The sequence below is a fragment of the Hyperoodon ampullatus genome (genome assembly GCF_949752795.1).
Source record: "Hyperoodon ampullatus genome assembly, chromosome: 2".
Taxonomy (NCBI): Eukaryota; Metazoa; Chordata; class Mammalia; order Artiodactyla; family Ziphiidae; genus Hyperoodon; species Hyperoodon ampullatus.
The window spans coordinates 36,402,490-36,424,373 of record NC_136915.1 but is presented as its reverse complement, the minus strand read 5'-3'; the positions used below and the strand labels follow the sequence as shown (position 1 = coordinate 36,424,373).

Below are 21,884 nucleotides of genomic sequence, written 5' to 3'. Positions count from 1 at the left end.
AGCTTCATTCCTGAAGGTAAACCACCAGAAAACAATATACTTGAACTATGTTGGCTTAATTTTCCACAGTAATACCTTATACTCTTGTTTTTTATTGACTGTCCAGATAAGAAATAGACACCTGAAGAATGTTTTTTTATTGTCTGAAAACCTACCATTAAAGACTGTCAATTACGTTGTTCAATATCCCTTTTTGTTTTTAGTTTTTGCGGTACGTGGGCCTCTCACTGCTGTGGCCTCTCCCGTTGTGGAGCACAGGCTCCGGACGCGCAGGCCCAGCAGCCATGGCTCACGGGCCCAGCCGCTCCACGGCATGTGGGATCCTCCCGGACCAGGGCACGAACCCGCGTCCCCTGCACTGGCAGGCGGACTCCCAACCACTGAGCCACCAGGGAAGCCCCCAATATCCCTTTTGTAAGGCTCAATGTATTTAGTTTCTCACAGAACTTAGTACCAGGGAAATGTTTGTTCCTCCAGAAAAAAACTTCCTTTCCCCCTATGAGAGCTATGTAAACCATCATATTTTTTCCCTTTTTGTCTTGGCTATCAGAAGTTCAGAGGAATTTTATAACTGCAATAACTAACTCATTTAATATTTTTAATGTAATTCTTTCCCCTCTCCCTTTAAATTGTTTCTGGTCCTTATTTTTGCCTTTATTTTCATCGTACAGGTCCACAATCCTTGATCCACAATTGTAAAATGCAAAAAGCTTTAAAAATGGAAAGCATTTTTAAATTCATGAAGTTTAGTGTGAATATTCATATGTTTCACTACAGAAATACTAATGTGTTTGATTTCAGGGCACTGCCCCAGACAGTATATAGAGTATGTTCTTCCTAAGATCTGAAAGATTCTGAATTCTGAAACCTTTGCTAACTCCAAGAATTTTGGATTTGCGAATGTTTGAATGTGGTAGGGTCCTCACAAATCCTTTGAAGAGCAGGCGCGTGGCATGCAGAGGTGCCCAGGAGGCCATGGGGTGGATGTGAGCTGATACAGGAAGAAACTCAGGAGAGGCAGCTTTGAAAGCCAAAAGGAGACCTGCTCGTGGCTGCAATTGGTCCCTGGATCCCAGTGCCCACCTTTCTTGACCACTGGTGACATTACCTGTCTCTGGAACGTCTTTGGGTTGAATTTTCTTGGTCAGTTTCAGGGCTGCTTCAAGGTCATAGACTTGGGAGCGGGTGAACTTCAGCTCTCTGCGGAGCACATTAATCTCCTTGATCAGGGAGACATTTTCCTATAGAGAAGAAGGAGGAGAGAGTGAGTGTAGATGGATAAGTGGTCAGTGGGCACAGGACCTGCTCTGGCCTGGCGCTAAGGGTGTGGGGAAGAGTCAGGGTTGGTCCTGGACCCAGATTATGTCTCTGGTGCCTCTACTGTGGCATGAGTCTTTATCCTGGCTCATGGATCAGTCTCTTGAGGTACCAGCTGACTTACCTTCAGGTGGACTCTGGCAAAGTTAGCTACAGGCAGTGTGCACCATTCCCATCCATCCAGGCTCTTCCCATCTGTAGCAACAATGCTTTTCTAAGCACTTTTCATGAACTTAATGCACTGAAGTTTCATAATAACCTTATGCATAGATTCTATTACAACCACAGTTTTAAAGTAGCACAGAGAGGTGATGTAACTTACCCAAATTACATAGATAGCAAGTGGCAGAGCCAGGATTCTGACCCAGTCTGGCTCCAGAGCTCTGAGCTCTTAAGTACTGTGCTACACTTTGTTTTTTTTCCATTCATTTGTTGAACCTACATTTATGTGGTATCTGCTGCATCCCCTGGATGCAGACAGAAATAAGACGGTTTCTGCTCTCAGCAGCATACATTACTGAGGAATAAAGAAAAGTAAAAGTAAATGGATAATTAACATTTGCTACATCCACTGGAAGTTCACTTCTCTCGTTAGTGTTTGATAAATATCCATCCATCCAATATTTATTGAGCACTTATTATGTGCCAGGCACTGTGCTGATCCTGAGGTGTATATACAGAGAAAGTAAGACTTGGCCTCTGTTCTTGAGGAGTTTAGGGTTTAGTGAGGGGTCTGGGCACACTTTAGTGAGGTGGCCACCTGGCTGGGTTGGAGGAGTGGGACACAGAGGAAAGGCACTTGGCTCTGCCTGAATGACCAGGGTGGAATCCTAGGAACTGACCCCTGGGCTGAGGCTTGACAGAGTTACCAAGGAGAGGGTAAAGGGGGTCCCAGGTAACTGGAATGGCAGGAGAAAGGCACAGAATGACACAGCAAGTGTGTGGGGTGACCTGCAGCAGTTCTGTGTCACGGGAATACGAGGTGAGAGGAGTAGAGAGGCGTGCAGGGCAGAGCCCGCTGCAGGCCAGGTGGAGGGGCTCTGCGCTCTGGGACCAAGCAGTCTCTTCTCTCTTGCCTTGCCTTCCTTTTCACACTCAGCACAGGAGCCCCAAGGGAGGTTCCATGGAGGCGTCCCTCTCACCATCGACCGCTCTTCTCTTGGAGCCCACGGCCTCAGTACTCAGCACGTCCTCCACAGCACCTCTCATAGGACTATGCACAAATCGCCTGAGGATCCTGTTAAATGTGGCTTCTGAGTCAGCAGGCCTGGAGCTGCTCCTGAGATTCTGCATTTCTAACCAGGTCCCAGGAGATGCGAGGCCCTCGAGGGTCTGAGTACCAACAAAGGCAAACACTGACCAAATCTACATAAGGCGAACATGTGCCAGAAACAAACTGTGCTTCCCCTTGGGACACTGTCTCTGGAGTGGTGAGTATGGAGTCTGAGCACAGAGGACAGCGTGATCCCAAGCACTGCTGTCAGCGAGCAGGACAAGCCTTCTCTGTTATGGGGATGTGAACTGCAGACACCCCGATAGTCCTTCCCTCCGGAGCCTTTTTAATTAGGCAGATCAGATCTACCTTCAGATTTTTGGTATTTCACTTAATTTCACTCTTCCTCATTAAAAAAAAATGTTCTCCGGATGAAATGCCCAATTATTACCAGTCCCACATTGGATGAAATGCCCAATTATTACCAGTCCCTCATTCTCAGGCTCGGCTTGTGCCTGTTTTTCTATAAAGTCAGCAGGTTTTCTCCTTCTGATTTTTTACCCTTTGAACCAGCACAGGCCTTGGTGATGCATAGCCCATATTTTCTTTCCAGATGCTCTGTTTCCTCCCCCTGGAATTTCTCCATGCTGACTTTATATCATGACATAATCACTTAAATACGTATTTATTGGATTCTAAGACCTTGGACTCTGCCTGGCCTGTAAGAGGTGCTCAATAAATATTTGTGGAAGGGATAAGCAAATGAATAACTAGCACAGTGGATACCAAGTTGAATAAGATGAATCTTGTAAACCAGCAAATTACAAACCAGGGGGTAAATGTTGAGCAGGCGAGACCAGACAGAAGGGAGTCTTAGGAGAGCCACAGGGAACTTCTGGGCACACCAGCCCACTCAGGGGCTCTCTCCACTCCTCCTCTTAGCTGGCATCACTTAGCTTCACTTCCCCTGCTTCATTCAATAAAATAATAGTAATCAGAATAAAGATTAGAGACTGAAAGTGCCATTTCCCCAGTTCTCTCCAGAAACATTTTTAGGTACTTCTTCCTGGTCAACCTCCATTCATTTTGTCACTCAATCCTGTCGACTTTGTGTCTGAACTGAATCTCATGTTCATTCATAACCAGCTCTCAGCATCTTTCACCGTTACTACTGTAATGGCCCCACGTGGAGCCCCTGCCATTCTCTCCACCCTGACAACCCTGTCGCCATGATTGGGACTTCAGGTTCCTGGTACCTTTTTTTTTTTTTTTTTTTTTTGCGGTACGCGGGCCTCTCACTGTTGTGGCCTCTCCCGTTGTGGAGCACAGGCTCCGGACGCGCAGGCTCAGCGGCCATGGCTCACGGGCCCAGCTGCTCCGCGGCATGTGGGATCTTCCCGGACCGGGGCACGAACCCATGTCCCCTGCACCGGCAGGCAGACTCTCAACCACTGCGCCACCAGGGAAGCCCTCCTGGTACCTTTTGATATGCATGTTTCTGACGCCACTGCCATCCCTGGACACCTCCATGAGGCTGGTCACCTAAGACAGGTCTCCAGAACACGACTCAGGCCTCACTAGAGTTGATTGAGGCCCAGGACTCAATGCAGCCCGATTCCTCTGCTCCGTTGGTTCATTCATAAAAACAGAAAGCCTATTAGGTGCTTATTGTGCCAGATGTGGGAGGCCCAGCTTGGATCCAGTGCAGAGAAATGCCCCGCAGGGCGGGTCAGGGGTGTGAGGAAGCCTCCCTGTGGAGCCTGGGGGAGGGGCGGTGCAAGGAAGAGTGTTTCAGGCCCCGAGCCAGAGGGAGCAAGCAGGGTCTGAGCCGCCAAATGCTTGATGACGATGATAATAACAAGATAACAACTCCAAGCGAGGACTGGATTCCTGCACTGTGTCAGACACTTTGCATACACAACCTTGTTTAATCCCTACAACCACCTCAGGAGGAAGGTATTATGGGATACAGCTGCATATGAGGAAGGAGGCCGTGCAGGGGTGGCAGAGCTGGGATTCGAATCTGGTGGCGTCTGCCCCCGGGTGCCTTGATGCCTCTGACTGCTGCCTCCCAGACTCCACTCTCACCTCTGCTGTACATCACCTCCGTCAACACCTCACATAGTATGGAGGCCGAGGGAGCCCCTGAAAAGTACAAGTGGGGCTGCCTTAAGGGGGCTTTCTGGGTGGTCCGTGTTCTGAGGAGTCCAGAGGCCACACTGAGGTCAAGTGTAAGTGCCTTGGGTAGTTTCGTGAAGTCAAAACGTGAATGCAGGGGCTTCCCTGGTGGCGCAGTGGTTGAGAGTCTGCCTGCCGGTGCAGGGGACACGGGTTCGTGCCCCGGTCCGGGAAGATCCCACATGCCGCAGAGCGGCTGGGCCCGTGAGCCATGGCCGCTGAGCCTGCGCGTCCGGAGCCTGTGCTCCGCAACGGGAGAGGCCGTAACAGCGAGAGGCCCGCATACCACAAAAACAACAACAACAACAAAACAAAACAAAAACGTGAATGCAGCAGGTTTTCTGAGCTTTCTGTTCTTGATCCCCCCTTGGTCAGGACGGCCTACAAAGGCCCCTCTGATCCTCCAGACCCCCAGCCAGCTCCTCTGCAGGGAAGATCTGACCTGGGTCCATCGAGTGCCAGGACTTGGGGCATGTGAGAGAGGCTGGCTCGGGGATACTAAGGTCTGTTTATATAGAAAGGCTTCTGAACAAAGAGGCTACGCCAAGCTGTCCAGGACTGTCTTTGGTTGAGGGCAAGGCCAGAGAGCCTCACAAGGGAACCGACTGACAGAACTTCAGACTCCGAGGGAGAAGGGCGCAGAAAGGAAATGTCTAGAGCACCCCCTTCTGGCCTCCCTTGAGTTGACACCTTTAAGAATACAGCAGGGTCTGGTTAGTGTGGAAAAAGCAGGCAACGGATTTATTCCGATAACTTGGGAGCCCCACTCAGCGGCGTCTTTCCGGAGCCCACAGTTAGTGGAATCACCACCTGCCTAACTGCACAAATGAACCATTTCTCCACTCCTCTTTCAGCCTTCCTCTCACATCTAACCACCCACTTCTATTCATCACCTCTACTCTGAAACATCTTCTGACATCACAACTTCCCCTCCCAAGGCCTGTCATCTCCCTTTAACATGGGAGTCATCTTCAAAAGGGTTTTCCTGCCACTTGTCTTTCCCCACTGGTCTTTCCCCCCTTCCCACTGAAGTAACCTTTCCAGAACAGATAACACCCCTACCTACTTAAGAAACCTTAGGGGGCACCAGCTTATAAAATAAACTTCATGCTTCTTGTGTGACACGGAAAGCCCTTTCAACATGACCCTAAGCTACCTACCGTTCCAAAGGGCCCTTCCTCCCTGCCCCCATTCTCTGCAATAAAGTTACGTCGGGGGATTTCTGGATCCCCAAACACCCCACAGGCCTCTCTCTTCTCTGTTCTCAGGTTGTGTCCTCAGTCTGGAAGGCTCTTCCCCCATTGCTCCCTGACCCCCTCTACTCACCCTTCAAGACCCAGCTCAAATGCCATGCCCCTAGCTGAAGCCCCCCTCTCTGGTGAGCTTACCACCCTGGATGCGCTGCACGGAGCAGTGCTTATCTGTGTCTGGCTCAAGTTCCCTAGATGAGCTCCCTGAGAGTAGGCAAGCCATCACATTAATCTGGGAATCCTCCACGGCAAGCTCACAGCTTGGCGTGTAAGAAGCCCACAAAATACGTGTCCTGAATGAATAAAGTACGTGTCCTAGATGTTTGTATTCCATTGCAACTCTTATTTTAGTATCGGCAATCATGCTGGAGAATGAATGAGGAGGCCCCGTGCTCCTATCTGAACATATAAATGAGACAGTGACCTCATTTTCTGTGTTTTCTAACAAGTTTCTCTCAGATGCCATATCTGCCCCAGCCTTCCTCAGCCTTTTGAGACTTAAGTGTCAGGGCCTTGGTACCTGCAGATGCAGCTCCTTACAAATGCATACCAAAGCAATGGGCACCCCAGGCCACCAGCTGGGGGGGCCTGGGATCAGCTGTACTGTCCCGTCTTCCATGCCTCAAGCCCATGGGCACTCCCAGTCTGTGCTGTGATGGCCTTCCAGGCTCTCCTACTAGATTTTGCCTTGGTTCTTGAGTAAGTCTTTTGCTCGGAGGAAGGGAAGGGAAATAGCATTTTTGGAGCACCTGTTCTGTACAGGGCCAGTGGCCAATGCTTGACATTAGTTAGCTCACTCAATCCTTGCAGTAACTGGTTGAGGTTGGTGTTTCCTTCCTCTCTTACAGATAGGAAGGTGGCTCCTGGAGAAGTTCAGGACCCACCCCACTCCCCCAGCAAGAGTGGCCAGCAGGAGGGTGAACTGGGTCTGTACAAAGACAGGGCTGTGCTCTTTTCTCCAGGCCCGCCACCTTGCTTGGCCCTTAAGACCAAAGAAGGAAACAATTTTTATCATCCAGAACAGTAGTTTTGAAAGTTTTTCTTTTTTTAAGTCTTCCAAACAAAATCTTACACAGAGCCCACTGCAATAAGCAAGGAGTCTCCCTGGTTGAGCAGGTGCTGGGAACCCAGAGCCCCGCATCCTGACCCCCCTCTGGCCCCCTGCAGTTGTCTGTGGCACTTCTGTGCATCCACAGGGCTCCGCAGCACACAGGTTTACAATGCTGCTTGAGCAAACACTCTCCGGGGTTCTCCCTGTTGATGGCTCCCTCTGCCAGCCACCAGGGAGTGGTAGTATTGGGCAGAAGCCCTGCTTGGGTCGCCTCTGCTCCCGCTACCCCAACTCTCACCCTGGCCCAGCAGTAGTGGGCATGTGGCCCCTGGGGAATGGGGGAGCAAAAGAGGCCCTTCTGCCTGTCCTGAGCAGCCTCATGCTGATGCTTACACCCTCACCTAGGCTGTGGTCTTTACTCTCTTTCCTTTTCCTTCTTCTCCTAGGATTAATGTTTGCTTTGGGTGTCTGGTTGGCATGGAGAGAGGGACCCAGCCCTTGGAGGACCCCTCAGGCCTGTGCTGTGGTGGCAAGTCACAGATGAGAGCTCAGCAATGTCACCAGTTGACAACCACTCCTGCAGTCTCCCTGGTCCCCCTGCCCCGCAGGCTGCACTGCAGTGCCCCGGGGGACTCTCCATGCTTGGGAGCACTCGAGACCCTTAGCAATGGCTCTGTGTATTGGCTGCTGGTTCCTAAGGGTCCCACCAATTGAATCTACTCCTATCTCTGGGCCTCTGACTGCTTTCATGGCTCAGGAGCTGGGCAGTGGGCTGCTTGATGGTGTGGGCTGCTTTTAAGCAGGGGCTGGTTGTAAGGTGGCATGAGACCTGCCATGCCTGGGGCTGGCCTGAATTGCAGTGTGCTCTGCCCAGCTGTGTTCGGAACTGATTTGTTTCAATCCAACTGCAGCCCATCCCCATTCCAGCATTTTAATTACAGCATTAAAGAAATAGAAACCTAAAAAGGTACATGCCTTATAAATGTGAGTCTGATGTTCTCTTTTGATATTAATTCACATTAACCGCCTCAGGTGAGACTGATACCCAAAGAGAAATTGGCAGCAGAATCCTGCCTGGCAGTCCGATAGTGTGTGTAAGTGGAGGTGGCAGTAACGGGGTTAGGCTCTCTGAACGGCCCTAGGAAGAGTCCAGGGAGGTGGGCGTGGAGAGCTCATTAAAGCGAGGGGAGGCCAACACTTAGGGTGGGTGTGGTTGGCGCTGGACCCGAGAGATAAGAGTAGGGACGTGAGGCACCAGAAAAGCCGGAGGAGGTGGGAGGAGATGGGCATGTTCCCAGGAGAGAACTTGGCCAGCAGGGACCATGTGATACAGGTAGCAGAATAAAAAGCAGCAAAACAAAGTAAGGTGAAACAAGAGCTGGAAACAGAAAAGAGGAGAAGGAAGAGAGTAACTTGGAGAGCTAAAGTCACATGGCCAAAGTCCAGAGGGGACAGGGGTCAAGGAGAGGAGTGAGGCAGGATGCAGGAGTGCTTTGGATAAAGATGGGAGTAGAAAAAAGAAATGGGTGGCTGGTGAAGTGAGATGGGGTAGAAATGAACCAACCTTGGAGGGGCAGGAGTGGGCATGGAAATGCCTGGAAAACCTCCTTGGCGGGGCTCTGGGCCGTGGTCACTGCCAGGACAAGCTCTGGGGGGTCAGAGGAGACAGGTCAAAGAAGGAGCTTTGGAGAAAGCTAGTGGGTCCCTTGGACATTTGGGGAACCCTGAGGACAGTGGTCTTGGAGGGGCCCTTGACAAGCTCTCTTGTCTCTGATGGCCCAGCCTCGAGGGAGCTGAGGGGCACGTGCGGGTACCTGCATGATGCGGACATAATCCGCGAGGTGCAGCTCACTCTCCTTGACCACCTTCTTCTTGAGGGTGGCCAGGCTCCTCTCCAGGTGCTCCCGCTGACGGGTGTACTCCTGCTGCAGGTCCAAGTTCAGCCCTGTGATCTCCACCTGATGGGGCAGGAGAGGCTCACCGTGAGGGAGGGGAGAGCCTGGAGGGCAGGGGAGGGCAGAAAGGGAGGCAGAGCTCACCATGTCTGCCCGCTGCACGTACTTCTCAAAGAGAGCACGGACCTTCTCCTTCAGCTGCCGGGGTTCTTGGATGTACGCCACACAGTTGTGAAGGTCCGTCTTAAACCGTTTGACCAGCGCCTCCAAGTTCCGCTCCTGCAAGCAGAGACATTTACTTCTAGCCCCATAGGGACTCTCCAGGGGCAGGGGCTGCAGCCTTGTGGCTACTTAAAGGGACAAGAGACACCTCATCTAGGACTTAACCGTTGACCACCAGGGGCCACACAGGGCCCAGAGGGAGAGGCCCTAAAACTCCTGTGTCCCTGGCCTGAACAGTTGCATTTTTAGGAGGCAGCACACACTGATTCCGTTATTGGCTCTGGATTCCTTCCAGGACCACAGGCCTTAAAAGACTAAAAGAGGCGCAAGCGGTCACCTACTCCTTTTGGAGCCAAGATGCAGAGCATCGATTCTCTCTTGCAGATCCCTGCGCCAGGGCTTCCCTGCCCCTTTGTTAGCTCATCCAGTGTTTCTCCTTCCTGAGGGCTGCTGTGAGTGGGTAGGGAAGATGATGACAAAATTGAGCAGACTGGTTCATCTGCAAACTTGGGCTACTCTTTTTTTTTTTTTTTGCGGTATGCAGGCCCCTCACCGCTGCGGCCCCTCCTGTTGCGGAGCACAGGCTCCAGACGCGCAGGCTTAGCGGCCATGGCTCACGGGCCCAGCCGCTCCGCGGCATGTGGGATCCTCCCGGACCGGGGCACGAACCCACGTCCCCTGCATTGGCAGGCGGACTCCCAACCACTGCGCCACCAGGGAAGCCCTACATCCTCCCTCTTCCATCACGCTTTCTCAGATACCCACCTTCCCTTACCCCTGACCTAGAGAGCCTCTCCTTTTTCTTCACTCCCACAGCTCTTTATTCATGTTCCATAATTTTCAGCCTTGGCTGGCTGATAATTACTATGCACATGCCACAAATCACCTGTCAACCTCTTCAGTTTGTGAAGGGCAGGATCTGTATCACTTCACGTTGATAGCTCTGCAGCTTCTAGTATTACTTAGTACAGAGCCAATCCTTAATGTGAGGGGTGGAAAAATTCAATCTGATTCTACCAACATTACGAGGTACTCTGTGCCAGGGGGTGAGGGTGCAGCCAAGTCCTGGCCCAGGACCAGAAGACTGGGTTCCCAGCCCTGGCTCTGTATGTGCTCACTAGCTGTGGGTGCTGGGTGAAGTTTCTACCTTCCTAATCTCTCTGACCTTGCTTTCCTTGTTTATTACATAGAGAGACCAGAATAGGTGATTTCTGAGGTCCTCTTAGGTCAACATTGTTTTGGTAGTCAAGCCTTTAACCACTGACTACAGATGATCTCTCTGAGCATGTTCCTTCCCAGGCCACACAAGCCAATGTTGTGAGCATTCCTATAACACTGGCTTCCCACCTCCTTGATCACTATACTCAAAGTCATTTTATAGTCTCAGATGGATTCAGTTACGTAAATTTACATGAGCCTGGAATAGGGCAGGGCTGTGAGCAAGTAAAGAATGCGAGTTAAAATGGGTGTATCTTAGGTATGGGCTGGCTCTGTCTCTTGAAAGCCAGCTGCCCGTTGCAGACAGGCGCCAGCTCCCGAATCCAAGAGCTGCCAGACTCTGAAAATCCTCACACCTTTTGTCTCTCTCTGTGCATCTCCTGAACAGTAGCTCTTAATTTCTGCCACAATTCTGTGATGTTCAGCTCCAGCTTTGTGTTCTGCTTATGGAAATGCTCCAGTTCAGTTTCCATCTATAGACAACAGGGGAAAAAGAGTCAAGAATAAGAAAGTAAGCCAAAGAAGACATGCAGATGGCATGTCTTGGGGAACATGAAAAGATGTTCAACATCACTAATTATTAGGGAAATGGAAATCAAAACCACAATGAGATATCACCTCCTGCCTGTTAGAATGGCTATTATCAAAAAGGCAAGAAATAATAAGGGTTAGAGAAGATGTGGAGAAAAGGAAATTCTTGTGCACTATTGGTTGGAATGTAAATTGGTGCAGCCACTATGGAGAACAGTACGGAGATTCCTCAAAAAATTAAGAATAGATGTATAACAGAGGATCCAGCTATCCCACTTCTGGGTATTTATCCAAAGAATGCAAAAACACTCATTTGAAAAGATATATGCACCCCTATGTTTATCGCAGCATTATTTACAATAGCCAAGATATGGAAGCAACCTAAGTGCCCATCAGTGGAGGAATGGATAAAGAAACTTTGGTACACACACACACACACACACACAAATGAATACTATTCAGCCATAAAAAAGAATGAAATCTTGCCATTTGCAATAATATGGATGGGTCCCTTTAGGGTATTATGCTAAGTGAAATAAGCCCAACAGAGAAAGACAAATACTGTATGATTTCATTCACATTTGGGATATAAAAGACATGAAAGGAACTTAAGTGTCCATCGACAGATGATGGATAAAGAAGATGTGGTACATATATACAATGGAATATTACTCAGCCATAAAAAAGAATGAAATAATGCCATTTGCAGCAACATGGATGGACCTAGAGATTATCATACTAAGTGAAGTAAGTCAGATAAAGACAAATATCATGATATTGCTTATATGTGGAATCTAAAAAAAATGATACAAATGAACTTATTTACAAAACAGAAATAGACTCAGAGACATAGAAAACAAACTTATGGTTACCAAAGGGGATAGAGGGGGTGGAGGGGGGGATAAATTAGGAGTTTGGGATTAACATCTACACACGACTATATATAAAATAGGTAAACGAGGATCTACCGTAGAGCACAGGGAACTATATTCAATATCTTATAATAACCTATAATGGAAAATAACCTGAAAGTTATATGTATAACTGAATCACTTTGTTGTACACTTGAAACTAACACAACATTGTAAATTAACTGTACTTCAATTAAAAAAACAACAAAAAACAAACAAAATAAATGAACAAACCAAACAAACCAAGCACATAGATACAGAGAACAGAGTAGTGGCTACCAGAGGGAAAAGGGTGGGGCAAGGGCAACATGCGTAAAGGGGAGCAACTGTACGGTGACGGATGGAAACTGTACACGCTGTAGTACATATGGAAGTAGAAATATAATGCTGTACACATGAAACTTACATAATTATAAACCAATGGTACCTCAATGAAGAAAGTCAGAGAATGAAAATTATATTTGAGAACTGAAGTTTTTCAGTGGGAATGTTTCCCCTGCTACCAGGGCACTTCCCTTCTAGTTCCCACACTGGAAGGAACCTTTCTTCTTATGCCTCACCGTCCCCAAAGCTCCCCACCCCTTGGCTGATATGTTAACCCAGATCATGTGTTTCTAGAGCCCGGCTATGAATTTTTTGCCCTTAGTTTCCCTGTTCCTTCCTTCTTTTCTTGAATTCCTTATAAGTTGACTGGAACCTGTAACCTGAGGCAAGGTTCTGCAGAAAAGCAGCTTCCTCGTTCTACTTTGTGAAGTTGTGTGAGTGAATCTTGACCCTCTGGGGCCACAAATCATCAGGGCCGACCCTCAAGCAGAAAGTTTTGAGGGATCAGCATGTAGGTGTCCCCAGTCTAAGGCATAAAACAGAAAAGAGGAGGCTGAGAAGGAATCTTTGCCTCATCATTCTGTTGAAAAGATCTAAAAAGTACAACTTCAGAGGGCCTCGTCTTCAAAAGAAAAAGAAAAGAAGCTACCCATGAGCTTCTGACTCTTTATTCATTGTTACATTGGTATCAACCAAGGACATGTGAGTAACAATCAGAGCTTCTGATTAGAATGAGATCAGCTGCAGGTGAGCTCTCCTTTGATTTAATTCCTGCCAAAAGCAAAGGAGTGCAGTCTGACTGACACGCCGGATCTGGTGGATGCTAGTGTTCCTGTTATTAGGGAGGTTTGCTGACTATTTTGAGGGGGATGGGGAGTTCACTGGGTTTTTTCATGGCTGGATGGAGTACCCCCTCTAGCTGAACACAGGCCCTTTGGCCAGATTTCAAGGCTCCGGGCCAGCTTCTCCGGTACCAGGAGGCCCTAGGGAGCCGCATCCTGGACAGGAAGGGGCAGCGTTTGGAAGAATGTTAGCCTAATTACTGGAAGCATTTTGTACGAACAGAGTAGCCCTTTGACCCAATGCCTGGCGTAAAGGCGGCTCTCAATAAATATTCATATGAATAAATGAATGCATCGCAGGTATAGAAGGCCAAGGGAAGCAAGAGTGAGGGAAGGGAGGAGAGCCTGAAACAACTTGCCTCTGGAAGAATGAGAAGATAAACATGCAATGTTGGCAGAGCTACGTGGAGCCACCTGGTAGAGGACACAGAGCAAGTGTGGATATTTACACAGCTAAGGAAAGAATGTATCCCTTAGAAAGGATTGGCAGGCTGTCACAGGCATAGGGATACAGACCTGACTGAGAGGCAGTTTCCATCTTCAAGAAGCCCCGGGTCTAGAGGGATTAGAGGGAAGTAAATGAGAAGTTCACGTGCAGAGTGATCAACACCATCAGCAGTCAGGGCGGAAAGGGCCCTGTGTGTGCGCAGTGGAGCTGAAGGGTGGCACCTAGGGAAGGGACGCTCAGCCGGGTTTTGTAGGAGGAATAGGGTTGTTGTTGTTGTTGTTGTTTTTGCGATACGCGGGCCTCTCACTGCTGTGGCCTCTCCCGTTGCGGAGCACAGGCTCAGCGGCCATGGCTCACGGGCCCAGCCGCTCCGCAGCATGTGGGATCCTCCCAGACTGGGGCACGAACCCGCGTCCCCTGCATCAGCAGGCAGACTCTCAACTACTGTGCCACCAGGGAAGCCTCAGGAATAGGGTTTAAGGACAAGTTGGGAACGAGAATCTCAGGCAGAGAGAACAGCCATGCACAGAAAGGACCAGAGGCATGGGCAGCCTGGCACATCTCTGCAGGCTGCAAGTGGTCCAGCCACCCCTGGACCTTGGAGGGGTGCGTGTGAGGAAGTGGGAGAGGAGCTAGAGAGGTCAGCTGAGCTGGGTCATGCAGGACCCTGGGGCTGAGGCTCGAATGGTGTGAAGCTCAGCCTTTACCCTGCCCAGAAGTTTAAATAGGTCAGAAGTTTGGGCCTTATCCTGAAAGTTCAGGGAGCCACTGACAGGTCTTACCCAAGGAGTGGCATGATCTGATTTGCACCTTAGAAGGCCTGATGCAGAGGCTCTACCGGAGAGGGCAAGACTGGAGCCAGGTAGCCTGGTCAGGAGGCTGCCGCTGTGGCCCAGGTGAGATGCTGGTGCCCCAGACCAAGGAAACGGCCGCTGAAGGAGAGAAAGGGGCTTCTCCAAGGTCTGAGTGCTTGCAGCTGGCTGTGCCTCTTTCTCTACAATCTTAAAGTCAGCAATGACCAGATTAGGTTAGAAAGGAAGTGATATGAGCAAAGCCCCAAACCATGCTGAGAGTAAAAAGAATCTATTTCACAGAAAGATTGACATAGAAATATGTCAAATTTGAGTAGCTGGCTGGTCAGCCAGGAGACTAGCCAATGAATAGGAACAAGCATCCTTTTCCTGGAGTGGAAATTCCATCTACTCGTCCAGGTGGTACTCATCACATTCAGAGATTCTTAGTGGGGAGGGGGCGCTGGGGAGAGGCATCTTGACCCCCGCCCCACCAGGGGACATGTGGCAACATCTAGAGACATTTTTGGTTGTCATATTTGGGGGAGGGGGAGGACAAACCCCTGGGGGAGGATTGTCTCTACCTCTAGTGGGTAGAGACCAGGGATGCTGCTAAATATCCCACAATGTACAGCACTGCCCCCTAACAACAAGGAATTATCCACTCCAAAGTGCCAATAGTGCCGAGGCAGAGAAAACCTGCACTAGATGAAGAAATAAAAGAGTGTGAAGTAAAATTATGAGGTTCTGGAAACTCCTGCCCTAGGAAGGAGATAGTCACGTTTCATGAAAGATAAGCTGGAAGAGTGTCTGTGAGGGGAGGCACTTGAGTCAGGGAAGTTTTCTGTTTTCAGGCACGGATGTCTCAGTTCTACAAAGGAGCCAAGGGCTTGCAGCTTCCTTCTTGCAGGGAAAGGAACTTCACAGGAGGTCCACAGCAGGTGGGCCACATGTGTCTGACCCACAGAGGGAAGCCCCCAGGTCACAGGCTACTGGGGAAGGAACTGGGCCCAGACATCAGCCCTGGCAGCGACTGGCACCTGGGGTGGGGCAGGAGGGGTCCTGTTTGACTCGTTCCCAAGGGGGTGGCATATCCCCCTGTTGAGGATCAAAGCCGTGGCTGGTCCAGTTACTGAAGGGAACGTGAATAATCTCTCAGGCGTGTTGCAGTGGAAGGCAACCAACCCAACCTTAAGTGCAGTTGACAAATACGTCAGAGGAGGTGGGAGAAGTGGGGCCGTGACTGCCAGGGGCCTGCGGCACATCTGCTTTCCAGGCAGGTAGGGCACCTGCTCTTTCTCATCTTCTCAGGCTGCCATTCTTGGGCCCTGAGGTCACTCAAGAATGGCAGGAGGGCCAGAGGAGGCAGCTCTGTGGTCAGCTGGGAACATCCTTCCTTATCCCAGAGGTCAGGGAGAAAGTTATCGTCACAGGACATATCCTCTCTGGATGCCCCAGCCCTGGACTGATCCCACAATGTGGCCTCTTTTCTGGGCCTCCTGGAGAAAAGGCTTTGCTTTTCTCCACGATAGCCCTTGTGGAGCCAATTCTAGTTGGGCCATCAGTACACTCTGCTACCCTTTTAGCTTTGCTCAGCACAGTTAGAGAAGATGGAAGGGGAGTAGGAGGCTATTTTGGATGGGGTGGCAGGGAAGACCTCCTTGGAGAGGTGACACACGAGCTGAGATGTGAAAGACGCAAAGAAGCCAGTCATGTGAAGATCTGAGAGCCTTCTGGGCAGGGGGAGCAGCACTGCAAAGGTGCTTGTCCTTGGAACTGTCAGAAAGCCTGCAGGCTGGAGCCGGGGAAGGAGCCTGGAGATATGGCTAGAGAGGGTGGTTGAGGTGGGATCATGCAGGGCCTCAGGGGCCTCTGTAAGGAGTCTGGGCTTCATTCTAGGTGGGAGGAGATACCACTGGGGATTTGCTGTGGTCTCTATGTGGAGACCAGACTGGGGGCTGGAGTCAGGTCCAGAAGAGAGATGATGGAGGCTTGGACTGGAGTGATGGCAGCAGAGGGCAAGGAGGGCTGGATCTGAGATATCGTTTGGAAATGGATCAGATAGGCATCGGTGACTTGGATAGAGGAGTTAAGGGAAGGGAAGAACCGAGAAGGCTTCCACGCTTCTATGTTAAGCACCTGGGTGGATCGTGGTGCCACTGACTGAGAAATGGGGATACTGGACGAGGGGGACGTCAGGACCACCCTCGTTTAGATGAACCGTGGACCCCACTGTCAGTTGCTCACTGCCCAGTGTGGGGAGGCTGACAGGTAAACACGTCATAAGGAAATGCCCTGTGTACTGGGCAGAGGGGCCGAAGGGGAACACTTGTACCCCACTGGGCTCTCAGAAGCCCTCGTCCCTTGCTTCTGAGCTCTCTCCTCTCTGCCTTCATCCTGTTTGCTTCCCAGAACACACTCTTAATTTTGCCACTCTCCTGCTCAAGAGCCTTTGATGACTTCCTACTCCTTATCAGAGGAAGTCCAAACACCATGGCCTTGCATAGGGCCCCCACCAACATGTTAAGTCTGAGAAAAAAGTGTTGAATCCGGAGGGGTGTACTTTCTGGTGGACAGGCTGGTGGCTGAGTACACATCGCCCCCTGGTGGCTAAAGGCCCAGCAACCGTGGTCCAAATAGGTCCAAAGCCCACCCCCAGGCCCCGGGGGAAGCCAAATCCCAAAGCACTGTGCTTTTGCACCATCAAACCCCCGTTTGGCCTTCCCTGTGGCTTCTTCTGCAGAGTGGATGCTGCCCACACCTTGGGAGCAGGGAGGGGCTGTGAGGAGAGCTTCCTTTCTTTAAAAATTTTTTTTTTGCTGCGCTGAACGGCATACGGGATCTCAGTTCCCTGACCAAGGATCAAACCCACGCCCCCTGCAGTGGAAGCATGGGAGTCTTAACCACTGGACCGCCAGGGAAGTCCCAGGGGAGCTTTCTTTCATTCCCTCCTGGCCAGCCAGGAATGGTTGGGAAGGAGGCCGGGGGTCCAGATGGCTTCTCACCTCTTGAATCTGTTCCTTCATCACCTTGATCTCATTCTCTCGAGGTTCTATTTGCTTCTTCAGCTCCTTTATTTTGCAGTCAAGCACAAACTTGAATTTCTCTAGTTCTTGATTTTTCTTTTTCAGATCATAGATTCGCTTCTCCTGTGCGTGAGAGGAGAGAGAAGTTGAGAGAGCTACCAGGACGCCTTGGTACGGAATCCCTTTAGGCAAAGTGCACAAGTCCTGTGACCTCCTGATTGAGGAGGCCACAGACTGCTCCCCTTGCTGGGGACACAAAGGCCGGATCCCCTACCAGAGGGAGCCATTGACTTCTTGGCTTCTGTGCCAGGACTTCATTCATTCACTCACCCATTCAGACATAGGTTTTGGTCAACTGTGTTTTCCAAAGCTCACCTGGGCAGCATCTCCTGTCCTACATGCTCTTCTACAAGAGAAGAGCGTGCTTCTTATGCTTCTCCATCAGGAGGTGGTGTCTAATTCCCTCCCCTTGCATCTGGCTGGACTTATGGTTTGCTTGTATCGAACGAATGAAACTCAAGTGATGCTGCATAGCTTCCCAGCCTAGCTTGGAAAAGGCCGAGCAGATTCCACCTGGTTCTCTTGGAACACATGCTCTGGGAGGCCATCTGCTATGTGAAAAGTCCTCCTACCCTGAGACCTCCAGGCTGGAGAGCATGTTTGGTGCTCTGTCAACAGTCCCAGCTAAGCTCAGCCTCCCAGCCATGCTGGTCAAGGGGCTGGACATGGAGATGAAGAAGCCACCTTGGATGCTGGTCTTCCAGCCCCCTGCTGCGGGAGTCACCCAACTGAGGCCCCACTAGAACCCAGGCATCGGGGACAAAGACAAGCCATCCCGTTGTACCCTGCCCAAATTCCAGACCCACAAAATCTGCAAGCATAATGAAACAGTTGTTTTTCACCACTACGTTTTGGGGTAATTTGTTGCAAGGCAATTGTAGTTGGAATGTAGGTCTATCCATTACCACACATTTACTGCACAAAGATCTTTTGCCAAGGTCGGAGATTCCAAATAGAAATATGCCACAGTCCCTACCCTTACAGAGAAACACACTAGCTGGGAAAGCAGATGTGTCAACAAATGTAAACCTACACTGTGACAGGTATTGTGGAAGAGGGAGGCACATGGAAGGCGTGGTGTGTATTGAGGGTGCTGAGAACAACTTGTGTGAGTCAGGGTGGTGGTTCATGGGGACAGTGAGAGGTGAGTCTGGAGGGGAGGAGGGGAGAGAGGCAAGGGTCTTCCATGTTGGGTTAAAGAGTTGAGAATTTATCCCAGGGGCCAGGAGTTGGTAAGCTATAGCACTCGGGCCAAATCTGACCTGCCACCTGTTCTCATAAAGTTTTTTTTTTTTAATACTTAAAAAAAAAATTTCATTTATTTATTTATTTATTTTCACTGCGTTGGGTCTTTGTTGCTGCACGCAGGCTGTTCTCTAGTTGCAGAGAGCAGGGGTTACTCTTCGTTGTGGTGGGCGGGCTTCTCGTTGTGGTGGCTTCTCTTGTTGTGGAGCATGGGCTCTAGGTGCGCGGGTTTCAGTAGTTGTGGCACGTGGGCTCAGTGGTTGTGGCTAACGGGCTCTAGAGTGCAGGCTCAGTAGTTGTGGCGCACGGGCTTAGTTGCTCCACGGCATGTGGGATCTTCCCGAATCAGGCCTTGAACCCGTGTCCCCTGCATTGGCAGGCAGATTCTTAACCACTGCGCCACTAGGGAAGCCCATGTTTTCATAAAGTTTTATTGGAACGTAGCCAAGCCCATTAATTGATGTCTTGTCTATGGTTGATTTTATGCTACGGTGGCAGAACTGAGCAACTGTGGCAGAGACCACACTGCTTGCAAAGATGAAAATATTTACTGCCTTGCCCTTTATAGAAAAAAAATTTTTGCTGCCCCTTGCCACCGGCAGTTGGGACGTGTGAAAAAATTTTAAGTGGAAGAGTGACAATAATTACAGAGTGTGGTGGCAGGGAGCCTGGATGGGAAGTGGGAAGGAAGGCCATTAGACCCGTTAGGAGGCTGGTGTAATTTTCTAGAGGTCTTAACCTCTTTCTTGTCAAAAACCCCCTTTGAGTTGGGGGGAGTGGTAAATTGGGAGATTGGGGTCGACATAGACACACTACTATATATAAAATAGATAACTAATAAGGACCTACTGTATAGCACAGGGAACTCCACTCAATACTCTGTAGTGACCTATATGGGAAAAGAATCTAAAAAAGAGTGGATATATGTATAACTGATTCACTTTGCTGTACACCTGAAACTAACACAACTTTGTAAATCAACTCTACTCCAATAAAAATTAAATTAGGGGACTTCCCTGGTGGCGCAGTGGTTGAGAGTCCGCCTGCCGATGCAGGGGACACGGGTTCGTGCCCCGGTCCGGGAAGATCCCACATGCCATGGAGCGGCTGGGCCCGTGAGCCATGGCCGCTGAGCCTGCGCGTCCGGAGCCTGTGCTCTGCAATGGGAGAGGCCACAACAGTGAGAGGCCCGCGTACCAGGAAAAAAAAATTAAATTAGGGCTTCCCTGGTGGCGCAGTGGTTGAGAATCTGCCTGCTAATGCAGGGGACATGGGTTCGAGCCCTGGTCTGGGAGGATCCCACATGCCGCGGAGCAACTAGGTCCATGAGCCACAACTACTGAGCCTGTGCGTCTGGAGCCTGTGCTCCACAACAAGAGAGGCCGCAATAGTGAGAGGCCCACGCACCGGGATGAAGAGTGGCCCCCGCTTGCCACAACTAGAGAAAGCCCTCGCACAGAAACGAAGACCCAACACAGCAAAAATAAAAATAAATTAATTAATAAACTCCTATCCCCAACATCTTAAAAAAATTAAATAAAAAAAAAAACCTTTGAGAATCTGCAGAGAGCTTTGATTCCTCCCTACAAAAATGCCCAGATACAAATGAAAACGCTCACTTGCAGAAATGGTATGTGTGCACTGTCTCATTTCATCCTTATCAGAGCCCCTGAGGGCCACATCCCCAGGTGGGGAAACAAGGCTTGGATTAGTTGCCTGAGGTCCTATGGCCAATTGCAGAGGCTGCCCTGGAACCTAGCTCACTAGGCTGAAACCTGCGTTCTCAGCCATCCAGGAGTTGTGTCCAACTAAGGCGGCAATGACAGAGGGGCTGCAGAAGAGGGCACGGAGCCTGGATTTGCTCAGGAGGAGGATATGAGATTTTGGATACGGAGGTGGTGTGCCTCACAAAATGTGATGTGTTTGTTTTAGTGTTTTGTGAGAAAGCCATCCAGAAAAATGATACCACTTTCTGGGGTATCCAGTGGTTACAGGGCCAACCACGGGGGAGTTCCTCTCTGACCAGGGGGACCACATGGGTGATGGGGTGAGTGAGCTGCCCCCAGTCCATGGGATGGTCACCCTGGGATGCCTGGCACAGTGGCGAGCAGGGGCCTGGCAGTCAGCACTCAGGTTGTTACCCCAAGTCTGTCATCTATAAACTGTACGAGCCTGGGCAAGATACTTACCCCTCGGAACCAGTTTCCTGAGCTATTCAACTGGGTTGCCCATGGTCCCTGGGGTTGTTGGGGGAATTGAATGGTATGTGTTTACAGCAGTTAGCCCAGTGCCAAGAACACAGTAGGCCCTTCACCCCCCCATCAAGTTCAATAAATGGGCTCCAGGAAGGCAGGGACCCTGTCTCTTGAGCTTTGTCCTCAATGCCTGGGTCCATCTAGGCTGGAGTTGAGGCGGGACACAGGATGAGCCTTTACCTTATCTTGAATCGTCTCGTCTCTTTCCTGGATCTCTCGCTTGAGACCCAGGATGTCCTTCTCCAGGGACTTGATGACTCCTTGCAGCTTCCCCTGCTCTCCCTTCAGAATCTCAGTGTTGTTGGTTCGCTCTTCAATCTCTTTCTGCAGGCTGCTGAACTAGAGGAACAAACAGCAACAACAGAGACCACTAGAGCCTGTGAACTCATCTCCATTCCTCCTGACTGCCTGTAGATTTTAAGAGCTCCCCATCAGAATTTGGGACAGTCAGGAATTTCCCAGGCCAAATGGGACAATTCTGTCCGACGAGATCCAGTCCCATCCCCTTATGTGAAGAAGGGCTGTCTGCCTTAAGAGGCTCCAGAGAGACCAGTTCCCCCAGCAGATCCAGACTTTTCCATGACCACACCGACCTTGAAAGGCTGGGATCCATGCCCCATCAAGGTTGCAGAGATTGGGCCCTAACTGATGAGCCATCTTAGTCATGTCCAAGAAGGGAAGATGTGATTGCCCCCTGGATTGACTAGTAGTGTGATTTCTAATAGGAAAAAACATGAGCTTGCTTTGAACTTGGCTTCTCTAAGGCTAAACGTTTCGGGGCAACTGGCAATTTTATAAGGATCTATGAATTGAATGCCTCCTCACTCAGCCATCAGTGACTACAAATATCTCCCCTGCCTTATAACCTAAGCATCCTATACTCCCAATCTTTCTCCTGCCCACAGAGTCTGAACAGGAGCACCCCTGAATCCCTGCACTGAGAGCCTGAGGACACCTCCAGGCGAAGACTTTATCTATCTCACCTCCAAAGACCTCATTTCCACTTTAAATGTTTAGCTCTGAAAACTCTAAATCCCACTTGCCAATAAATGAAAGCCCAGGGTGTCCACCAGTGTCATGGCGAACCTCACTGTCCCTGTAAACAGG

The 21,884-nt window shown here is 50.1% G+C and overlaps 1 protein-coding gene across 1 annotated transcript in view; it reads right to left on the bottom strand.

The window, feature by feature from the left end:
* The window catches only part of CFAP57 (cilia and flagella associated protein 57), a gene marked incomplete at both ends in the record, with an annotated part of 77,172 nt that overhangs the window by 5,895 nt on the left and 49,393 nt on the right, over nt 1-21,884 (bottom strand). Inside the window, 6 exons of the mRNA XM_079696851.1 lie at nt 1,109-1,241; nt 8,824-8,967; nt 9,049-9,183; nt 10,701-10,817; nt 17,197-17,340; nt 20,958-21,116. Coding sequence (XP_079552977.1) covers nt 1,109-1,241; nt 8,824-8,967; nt 9,049-9,183; nt 10,701-10,817; nt 17,197-17,340; nt 20,958-21,116 — 832 coding nt within the window. The remainder of the gene's footprint in view (nt 1-1,108; nt 1,242-8,823; nt 8,968-9,048; nt 9,184-10,700; nt 10,818-17,196; nt 17,341-20,957; nt 21,117-21,884) is intronic.